The sequence below is a fragment of the Cyprinodon tularosa genome, unplaced genomic scaffold (genome assembly GCF_016077235.1).
Source record: "Cyprinodon tularosa strain WSP-4 unplaced genomic scaffold, ASM1607723v1 ctg180, whole genome shotgun sequence".
NCBI lineage: Eukaryota > Metazoa > Chordata > Actinopteri > Cyprinodontiformes > Cyprinodontidae > Cyprinodon > Cyprinodon tularosa.
In genome coordinates, this window is record NW_024038609.1 from 376,597 (window position 1) to 387,692 (window position 11,096).

Consider the following 11,096-nt stretch of genomic DNA (forward strand, 5'->3'; position numbering starts at 1 on the left):
TTAATGCATTTACTGTTTTCTTTTGATGTTTTTTTTTTACTAACTTTTATACTGAATTATCAAAACAAGGAATTATTTAACTTAACTTAGTTTTCAATTGGTCCCTAAATAAACCTCTTCTTCCCAGAGGAAGCTGCTGACTTCAGTTCAGACGCTGTAACCCCTTTTAACCAGAAGAGGGCGCCAAACAGACAGTTTTAGACACAGGGACCTGTTCAGATTCAACACCTTTAGTCTGCTTCATAAATTCTGTTGCTTGAATAAAACACACCACGGTTTTCACCAAAACAATGTACAGCATTTATTTGTTTGTTTGTACAAGTCTCATCAATAATCTGTAATTCCAAAAATAAACTTTCCTTCAGTTTGGATGTGGAGGATCTGGAGGATCATTGGTTGCCTCTAATGACTACTGGAGGGGTTGGGTGGGGGGGGGGGGGGGGGGGGGGGGGGGGGGGGGGACTATCACCTACTGAACAAAGGTTATTCTGACCAGCTAAAGCTTAGATCCAAGGAAAGCATGGAATGGGAGCAGGAATCAGCAAGTCAGATGGGATCAGTTTGAGGACAGGAAGTCTGTTTTGGAGTCTCTGGTTTTAGGTCTGAAGAAAAGAAGGCAACTTTGAGCTGCAGGAGGAGGAGGAGGAGGAGGAGGAGGAGGAGGAGAACTCCTTCGTCTTCTGGTTTACTTTCTTCTTCAGTTTGATTTCTTCTCTCCTGCAGACAGAAAAGTAAGTTAAGCTTCTGTTCAATCGGTTCTATTCCTCCTACCCCGATCAGCCTCTGTTCTGCTGGTTTCTATGGTTTAGTCAAAATCAATGAAACATTTTTTAATTAATTGATCTTCTTTGTGAAATTATTTGTATTTTTAAAGTGAGATGAATAAACTGCACATCCTGCAGGAATTAAACTGGATCTGATAGTCCTATTCTCTGATGTTCCCAGAGCTCCTGATCCTGATGGCGCCCTCTGTCCCTTCGCTCTCCCCCGTGCCTCACCTCTGGTCTTCTTGGCTTTGTGGGAGCAGGGCTTGGACACCTTGACGGTGGTCTGACAGTCTGCGTTGTACAGAGCTCTCTTCAGCGTCCCGGACCGGCTCTTGGTGTTGGTGGCGGCGTCGCATGGACTCCACGCTCCAAACTTGTACTTGCAGTCACCTGAGAAGACATCACATCCAGTCACCTGCTGCTTCCAGCCCACAATAACAGATCCCTTCTTTAACTACTTTTTGACTTAAACAGCCTTTCCAATCACAGTTTCATCTAAATATTCCTGTGTCCTTCCATCCAGGGTGTCTCTATCATCTATGGGATGACATAGATGTACTCCAGTAGGAACATAAAATGAGCCAGTGTGGACTTAAAGTTTGATCTGATCTGATGAAGGAGTGCTGCTGTGGCCTCCTTTGCTTGCCAGACATGTTTGAAATCACCATGGGAACCAGCTCAGATCCCTCATGGAGCCTTTGATCCTCTCATTAATCAGTTCATGACTGATTATTACCGAATGAATAGAAAATAAACGGGCTTTATTTTCAAAGTAAGATTCAATCTAAAATTTAGATGTTCAAAGTAAGAATCTGTCACTCATCACCTGCTTTGATACAGGAGAATGAATGGGATCTTTAACAGATTATTTATTCGTTGACGTGTTAAACATTGAGTACCAGGATGAGCCATGCTTCAGTTAATTAATGTGACTCGTTCACTCAACAAATTCAGCAATCAAACTACTTTAAAATCTGTTTTATGTCCTAGTGTGGAGCTAATCTGGTTAGCAGATAAGCCCCTCCCCCTTTCTGTGATTCTCAGTCAGATGACCCCTGTGTGAGGATGTGACGTCAGTGTGAGCCTCACTGATGTCCTTCTTCCAGTTGCAGGGGATCCTGCAGTGCAGCTTCTCGGTGCGATCTTTGCAGGTGGCCTCTCTCAGTCCTTCTCCACAGTCTCCGTGTTCCGGGACACATTTCCCGTACTGGGTCTCTGAAAGGGAGCACTCAGTGGAAGACCGGCTTTTATCATGTTTTCCACCTAGAAAACAAAAGACACATTCAACATTTCAGGCTCATCTCCAATCCGGACATCCAGAGGTGGGTTCTGCTATGATGGGTCAAAATGTGCACCTCAACAAGAAACAAAAGCTTGGAGAATCCTCCAAACTCTGTGGTTTTATAGCAGCCATCTTGGTTCTGTAGTCATCCTCACGTGGAATGCTCAGTGTGCATATGCTGATAAATCTACAGTCAGACAAGTTTTTAAGGTCATAGCTGCAAAGGTTTCATCAAAAACAATTAACTTTGGAAAAAAATATACACATCCACTGACCATCTAGAAGTGCAAAATAAAACAAAAAAAATTCTTATGAGGATGAGGGTATTCTGGATTGTTACATATATGTTGTCACCTCATTGGTCACAACGCAGGACAGGGCCCAATCAGCAACCAGAGTCCACTTTGACCTACCGCCCAATTTATTTGTCAAACAAGAGCCAGAGTATAACTTCACATGATGCTCCACATTCCTCATTTTAGTGAAGAAAGTGCTACTTGTAGGAGCTGTCAAAAATACACGTTTGTGTAATTTTAGGACTTTATTCTCTTAATTTTACAACTTTATTCTCATAATTTTATGACTATTCTCATTGCAAATTTTGTCTCGTAATATTCCGACTTTATTCTCATTATGTTACGACTTTATTCTCGTAATTTTACGACTTTATTCTCGTAATGTTAAGACTTCATTCTCGTAATTTTACAACTTTAAATTCATTATGTTACGACTTTATTCTCGTAATTTTATGACCTTATTCTCGTAATGTTACAACTTTATTCTCAGAATTTTGCGACTTTATTCTCGGAATTTTACAACTTTATTGTCATTATGTTACGACTTTATTCTCGTAATTTTATGACTTTATTCTCGTAATTTTACGACTTTAAATTCATTATGTTACGACTTTATTCTCGTAATGTTAAGACTTCATTCTCGTAATTTTACAACTTTAAATTCATTATGTTACGACTTTATTCTCGTAATTTTATGACCTTATTCTCGTAATGTTACAACTTTATTCTCGGAATTTTGCGACTTTATTCTCGGAATTTTACTACTTTATTCTCATTATGTTACGACTTTATTCTCGTAATTTTACGACTTTATTCTCGTAATTTTACAACTTTATTCTCGTAATTTTACGACTTTTTTCGCATAATTTTTACGACTTTATTCTTGTAATTTTTATGACTTTAGTTACAACTTTATTCTCGTAATTTTACAACTTTATTCTCGTAATGTTACGTCTTTATTCTAAAAATTAAGGGGGAAAAAAATCTCTAGCCTGGCCTTAATACTCCGTCGTAATTTCTAAATACGGAACGATTCCATTTTTCAATGGACGGTTGGCAACCCTAGGTCCAAAATTCATAAATATTTACTCGTGGTTATGATGCCAACATCAGAATGAAAGGATTCTGCTTTTGATAAGAATAGCAGTTTGAAGCTCAGAAGCTACTTGATCGTAGCAGCTTTAACATAGACCTGAGAAATTGCTTCTTTTCTGCATGACATTTCTTTCTCAAAAACAGAAAAAAAGAGAACAAGGATGAACGTCATCAAGCTTTAGATTCTTGATGCCGACTAGCAAACAGGTCAGAGGGCTTACAGAGGTTACCAACTTCCTTCAGGACATTAGCTCTAGCGTTAGCGTTAGCTGACCTGGTTGACAGTATTTACACCAAAAACTTTGATAATTTTGGACCAGTTAAGACCTCAGAGTCCTGAAAGGAGCGAAACACCTGTGTGTCATCTGCATAAGTTTGATAATGTAATAAAATGGAAGCTTGAGGGACCAAATCAATCCGCCTTTGTTCAAACGTAGCTCTAAAATCCCTCCTGAAAGACAACAACCTGAGCTACCCAGATGGCAGCATTATCCAAATAAACTCTGCTGTTAGCTAGCCTACAATTAAAAAGCTGTCAGAAATATTCCAGACAGAATGAACAATTTTAACTGAATTATTCTCGGTTGACATAAAGAGCATTAAGTAATAAGTCAAATTGTGTTAATCAGTGAATAACCAGAAGCTTTTATTGTTTATCGTTATAACATGACTCAAATCACAAATAATCGCCACGTTTTTAAATGCTGCACAATAAAAATGTGTCACTAGCTGTGTTCCCATTAGCCATTAAAGTGAATGAATTTGCGTAATGGAGGCCAACCAAAAAAAACACATCTTGTGTTTGTCGATAAAAATCCTTCAACCAAGAAGAGGGGGATTTCTGTTGTATCAAAATTTCTTTATTCCACAAAAATGAAATACATTTTTTTTGTATTATTATTATTTTTCCCCCGCACTGAATACATCAAATGATCAATATCCAGATGTCACTACTGGAGAAAAAGGTGAAGAAGGCAACAGGAAGTAGTAGGAGGATGATGGCGGCCATGTTTTTTTAATCTCATGACTGTTTTTTTTTCATTCAATGGAAGCAACACAATGGTAAAGTTATTTTCAACATTACTAGAATATGGAAAAAGGTTGGAGCACATTTTTAATGGAAATTAGCAGCTCATCTGTCCCATTGGTTCGAAAAATCTTTAGTGCCTGTGCGCTGATACTGAGCTCTGTGAGGTTAAACATTAGTTATTCTTCTTCCCATCTCCTGTTGTTAGTTAAGCTTTATATATGCTTGAATGACTCAAACCTCATTCTTTACAGCAGAAATCAGTAAAATTTCCTCTGGAAACTAGTTGAACTCTCTAAATTCAGTGTTTTAGTAGGAAAACAAAGTCGAGAAACCAGGAAGGATGGGATCCTGACAGGGATGATGGATTGTTTGTTTCTCATCTGTCCACCTTCACAGGTGTTCCTGCAGTCGTCATTCTGCGAGTCTGATCCGGTGGAACCAGAACCCAGATGGATCGTGAAGAATGGCGAGATTCTGGCCCGCCTACATTTACAGCCTCTTCCTTCCATGAATAAACACCGTCTGCTTATTCAAAGGGTGATAGCAGCTCTAAGTGTCGGTGAAATGAGGAAATTACATCCTGCAGTTAAAACCCTAAATGTTTCAGTGAATCAGATTTTTTTTCTTCTTTAAACTATGGAGGAATTTGGTTCCTGGTTTAAGTTCCGGATATTCAGGCTGTGCAGGAATAACTTGATTCCTCTGCTCATCTGCAGGCATGAGGTGAACCAGCTGCATTCTTGAGAAGCAGGAAGAGACAGAATGTTTAGACCTTATTCTGCTGCGCTCTTTCTCACCTTTGTGATGTTTGGCTCTTTTGTTGGCCTCGGCGCTGAGCGTGAGCACCAGGAGGAGCAGCAGCGTCACTGAGAGCAAACTTTTCATCCTACAGAGACCAAGACAAAGACAGAGGGGTTACAGTGAGGCTCATCAGCAGACGAGAGCTCCAGCTGCTGCAAGCATCAACACTGAGTTTGACACGTGCACAAATGTGCACTCACAGAGGGAGGGGCCCCGTGTGACTCTGTGCACATCACTGTGCACATGGAGGGATTACTGACCAGGCTTAGTTGGCTCCAGCACAAAGGGGGGCAGATTCACAAAACAGTGTCACAAGGAAGCACAAAACCCGTTTATTTACTCAGAAAATGTTTTATAAAGCGAGCAAAGCTGCTGAGAGCAGAATAAACCCAACAAACCACAGAAAGAGACAATGAACTCCTTAGAAATACACTGAACGGCTCCAAAGAGACAACATAAGCACAACGAGGACCAGATACGGCTGGATCAATGGAGAGCCCATAAAATGAAAGAGGCTCATGAAGAGTGGTTTAAACCGCTGAAAATGCAAGAACATAACTCAAAAGAGACACAAGGAAACAACTAAAACTGACTCAGAGAAGCTCCAAGGAGACAGAATGGATCAAATAAAACAGAAAAAATAAACAAAAAGAGCCCAAACTGACTCAAAATACCCTCGCAACGTTTTATACAGAGTGATAAACAGTCGATTAGAATAACCACAGAAAGACCAAATCACCATAAATAAGAGCAAAGAGCCTTGGAGACGCGTCTGCAGCAGAAAGCTATGAAAACCAGCTGAAACTGGAAAAATCTAAGCATTATCAAAGGCCTCAACACATAATACTAAATACAAGGGATGTAAAATAAACACAGTAGGACAATCAAAGGGACATTAGAAAATCAGAATTAAATATTTTAGTTAGAAAGAGAAGAAGAAAGTCTTTAGATCAGATTTAGATAAAGGACCAGAGTCTCTGCAGATTAACAACAAGCAGAGAGAAAAATCCAAACGTGTTTCAGCCTGAATCCCAGCAAAGCAAGGAGATGAAGGACTTCAGTCCCAGCATGGATCCCTTACAGCGACGTAGGCGTCATAAAACAGATGCAGGAGTTACTGAAGATGCTTCACAGGTCAGTAGATTATAGGGATTATATTGATTAAAGATCCCGACTAAAGGCTTTAATCTAAAGAGACACAAATTTAGAATTCAAAGTAAAACTAAATACTTAGAACTGAATGAAGAACACAGGAAAAGACAGAAAAACTGATCCTAATACAGCTGATAAGCTGATGCAGCTGATGGAAAACCTCACAGTGGTTTTTCTTTATAATCTTCACTCATCTAGTTTGGCTGCTTCAATGACACTCAGCCATGTTTGCGTTTTGAGGGAACCTTCAGGTTCTTCTGCTATTTCTGCTTCAGCAAATACAACAAAAGACAACAACAAAAAAGCAAACATATCTTGCAGTATTTTGTGATCTCCGCCTTTCAAGAATGATTTTACCACCAAAACCAAACATCCTGCCTCTTCTTTTTCAAATATGGCTTTTAAATAGAAACGATAAAGCGAACAAGAAAAATATTATTTTAATAGTTGGTTGAAGTCTTTCAAGAGCAAATGTGCTGCCATAAATTGTAAAAATAAAAACGATGAATGTTATAAATTTAATTTCGAAATGTTGCCTCTTCACTCTGGTGATGTTATGACTATGCAGATACTTCATAATGTTACAATATCAATATCTAATGTTCGAAGAACTTTAATCCCATAATTTGGGCGTTTTAATCTCTTCTTTTTATCGTTTAATTCTTGGAAGTAACAATTTCAAACTTGTAACCTTACTTTAATCTTGTAATATTATGATGTTACTCCAGTAATTAATTACTTTATTCTCACAATTTTACGACTCATTTCGTAATGTTACGATTATATTCTAGTCAAAAAATCTCAGTATTTAACAATTTTGTTATCCTACTATTAAAACTTTACTCTAAAGTAAAGTTATAACTTTAATCTTGTAATGTTCTAACTTTACGCTGGTAATTAACAACTTTATTCTCATAATAGTACAACTTTTATTTTATATTGTGACAACTGCAACCTCTTAGAACTTTATTGTCATAGTGTCATAGTGTTATGACTTTAATCTAGTAATTTACCATTATATTCTGGTAAGGTTAAAATGCTATTTTCCTAATGTTGCAGTTTTAATCTGCTTTTGTTACAAATTTATTCTGTTAATGTTATATTTTCATACTCATAATATGACTGTAATCTTGTAATTTTACGACTTTACACTGGTAATATATCAACCTTTATTACAATGTTTCTACTGTAATCTTGTAATGTTAGAATCTTATTGTTGTAATGTTCCTGTAATGCTACATTTTTAATCTCATAATGTTACGACTTTACCCTGGTAATGTCAAAACTTTACTTTCAAGATGTTAAAAGTTAAATCTCAAAATGTTACAAATTAATTCTCCTAGTATTAATACTTCTTCTCATAATGTTACAATTTGGACTTCGTAATGTTACGTCTTTATAGTGTTAATGTTGGTATTTTATTCTTGTAGTGTTATGATTTTAATCATGCAATCTTATGCTTTGATGGCATATTATTTTCGGAACAGTTATACGACTTTACTCTAATTATTACGACTTTATTCTAATCATATATATATGATATATATATATGAAGGTTAGAATTAGATCATTTCAAAGTGTGTTTCAGAGCTAAAATGAGTTATTGGGGCGGATTATTGGGGTGGTTAAGAAACAATTATGATCTAGCTTTTATATTTAACAGATGTTCAAAGCAAATAGCAACTTCATAACACAAATAAAAAATAAAGAGACACACAGAGAGGAAAGAAAAAGCTCCTAACATCTGAAAACAGTCTGATTTAATGCTACATGATCAGAACGCGCCTCAAACATCCGACAGAGAACAACTTTAGACAAACAGGGGCAGAAAACTGTTGCAGACGGACCACTGTGGGGCGTAAGACCATGGAGACAGAAGACAGACTGTGTTGTTCAGGGCCTCCTGCTGATGCTTCCTGATGAAATAATCTGATTTTTCAGCTTTGAAGCCCTTCTATTGTTGTTCTAATCTGCTGAAGGATCCATCCGTGCGGCTCTGACTGGACCAGATGGTCAGAACTGGGAACGGATCAGATCCCTGACATCCTCTTCCAATCTGAGGGGCTTTAAACCCAATAATCTGAGTGTGGTGGTGGCTTCAGGATTATGGAAGTGGGCTAATGTATGCAGAGCGTGTTCCTGCTGCCAGCGCATGTTGTTCTCTGTGTTTCTGTGGAACGAGGGATGCTTCAGATATGAGCTGGCTCTTTGTGCTCACAGATGACAGGCTCCTCTTTCATTAAAGCTCTGCTTCTCTTTCACATGTCAGCTGGCCTCCTCGCTCCTCCTGCAGCCTTTCATCAAGAAAGAACCGGCTCTCAGCAGGCCTCCCGTCTGCCCCCCACCGATGAAGAAGGGGAGGAGGGGGGCTGCTTGAAAGAGCTCTTTAGATACCCTCTCAAAAGAATACTGATTCATTGGAGCAAAACAAAGCCTCCTCTAGCCTGGTTTCACTTCTCTAAAGCTCAACACAGATTCCACGCTACCTTGTGGTCCCTACCCCCTCCGAATGGAAGCCCATCAACATAAGAAAACAATCAGGTCTTCACGGGAAGAAAAGAGAACGGGATGCTCCCTTTGGTTCGAGGGCAGGAACAACATTTAAAGAACTTCCTCAGAAATCTGAGGGTTCATCTGGGATTCTAGAGGAAAGACGCCCCCTGGATTTCCCCAGTCGGCCCTCTGGATAATCTAGAGTCCCACGTTCTGGGGAGAAGGCCGTCATGTGAAAGAGTCCTCTGAACATCACTAAGAACCTGATTGGACCCTGACTGAGGAAAAAGAGCAGCTTGCCTATCTCAGAAGGCGTTCAGCTTCTTCTGTTTCTGATCTGACTCAGAGGAAAGTCTGTTTCTGTGTGAAAGTCTCCTGAAGCCCAGGCTGCCTCCGGAAGGACCATCAGCTCCACTGACAAACACAGGAGCTTCTGCTGCACATCAGGAAAATGATGGTAGATGTTCCTCCACCTGCAGAGACCCAACTTTAAACTCAATCTAAACATCATTCCAGGATTTCCTCTCTGCTGTCCTTCCTAAATGTTTCCAGCTCCTAATTTCTGAAAAGAAACTTCCTTTTCCTTCTGAACTTACTGAAAACCCAACAACCCACCGCACCCTCACTGATGCCTCACTTCCTCCTTTTTATTCCTTTTTTGTGTTACTCTTCCTTCCTTCATGTCAATTTTACTTAGACACCATTTTTCATTCTTTTATCTCCTTCTTATTCCTTCCTTTCATCTCTTAGTCTGATTCCTTCCTTTAAACTGGAGCCCAACACACTGCAGGATGTAGGTGCCTCTAGGAACACATAATGAGCAGAAACAGCTGGAACTAAAGCTGCATGCTTGAACCGGTCTGTGCAGAAGCAGTGGAACTAAAAGGCGGCTCATAAATTCCTTCAGAAAGAAGCTTTTCTTTCCTCCAGGTGAAGATATTTCCTTTAAAACTCGCCAAAGCCTCTGAAGATGAACTAAACGATGAATCCTGGAAAGAAAGGCGCCTGAAACCTGAATCCCAAGCTGATAGAAAAGCTGCAGACTTACGTGTCGAGCTCAGAGGAGCAGCCTGTCGAGCTGTGGAGTCGTCGCTTTCTGTCTGGGATTCAGTGGCTGCTCCAGAACAACCCCTCTCTCTCACACACACACACACACAGCGCTGAGGACCAGCCTGCTGGTGACATCACAAGCTGTAATCCTGCAGAACAAAACAAGCTCAGCTCATTTACATCAACACAAGAGTGATGGTTTAATCTGTGAAATGTGTGTCATGCAGGATGAGTGTTTGACAGGAACACCCGCTTGTTACACACAGACGCACAAACACACACCCACATAACAAACATTTCTGCCTTTGCAGAGCCTTTACATTGACTTACATTCATTTCTAAAGCCTGACTGTAAGTCTACATATTACAGGTTCATACCTAAATCTACCGCCAGACTAAACTCAATATATACCTCAGTAATAATTAACTAATTAAGAACTTTATTGATCTAATAATGGAGAAATTCCCTTCTGTATTTAACCCATTCATTGGGCTGCCACTGTGCGGTGCCCTGGGAGCAGTCTGGGCTTAAGGGTCTTGCTCAGGGACCCAGAGTGGCTGTCTGTGGGATTTGAACTCAGAACCTGTGGAATGGATGTGCAATGATCTAACCTCTAGGCCTCCACTCCCATAAACGTGACCATGACACAGAGACAGCCTTCCCCCCTCATGAGATCCAGGCGTCGGGCCCCAAAAGGAGCAGTTGGTCCCCATAACGTGCTATTTTTCCAGAAAACGGGCCTCACAATGTATTAGAAACCAGACACACACAGAAACTGGGACAGAGTTCAGAACCCGGGTTCTGAGACGGCCTGAGGACCGGCTGCTCTTCACAGGGAGGAGGTGCAGCCGCCTGCAGCTCACAGGAGGATTTTATCCTCACTGCTTTTAAAGCTTAAGATATTCAAACCAACCAGAACAAAATGATGGAAACTATAAAAGTATATTAATGCCAAGAACCAACCAACAAGTTCCATCATAGAAGAAGAAGCAGCTCCAGTCTCCCCTGGATGATGGAGCTCCACCTCATCTGAAACTCAGAGGAAGCTGTCTGGATCCAGGATCTGGTTTTCAGTCAAGATGATCTGTCCTGATCCAGGCTGAGGGAGCAGGAAATCCAGAGCTTCAAC

General features: G+C 40.0%; 1 protein-coding gene across 1 annotated transcript; it reads right to left on the reverse strand.

Moving 5' to 3' along the window:
* Nucleotides 1-276: 276 nt before the first annotated feature.
* On the reverse strand, nucleotides 277-10,119 carry mdkb (midkine b). Its single transcript, XM_038282205.1, has 5 exons — nucleotides 9,965-10,119; nucleotides 5,268-5,356; nucleotides 1,857-2,030; nucleotides 999-1,157; nucleotides 277-717 (listed from the first exon to the last, which is right to left on the reverse strand). Exons 2-5 carry the CDS (start codon nucleotides 5,353-5,355, stop codon nucleotides 698-700), a joined length of 441 nt encoding a protein of 146 aa, XP_038138133.1. The 5' UTR covers nucleotide 5,356; nucleotides 9,965-10,119; the 3' UTR covers nucleotides 277-697.
* Between the last annotated feature and the right edge of the window lie 977 nt (nucleotides 10,120-11,096).

What these genes read in the sequence shown, in the direction of transcription:
- mdkb (XM_038282205.1), bottom strand. Translation starts at nt 5,355, where the DNA reads ATGAAAAGTTTGCTCTCAGTGACGCTGCTGCTCCTCCTGGTGCTCACG. An exon ending in CAACTGGAAGAAGGACATCA is followed by an intron (nt 1,158 to 1,856) that starts GTGAGGCTCACA and finishes ATGTCTTCTCAG; the next exon opens with GTGACTGCAAGTACAAGTTT. An exon ending in CAAAGCCAAGAAGACCAGAG is followed by an intron (nt 718 to 998) that starts GTGAGGCACGGG and finishes TTCTGTCTGCAG; the next exon opens with GAGAGAAGAAATCAAACTGA.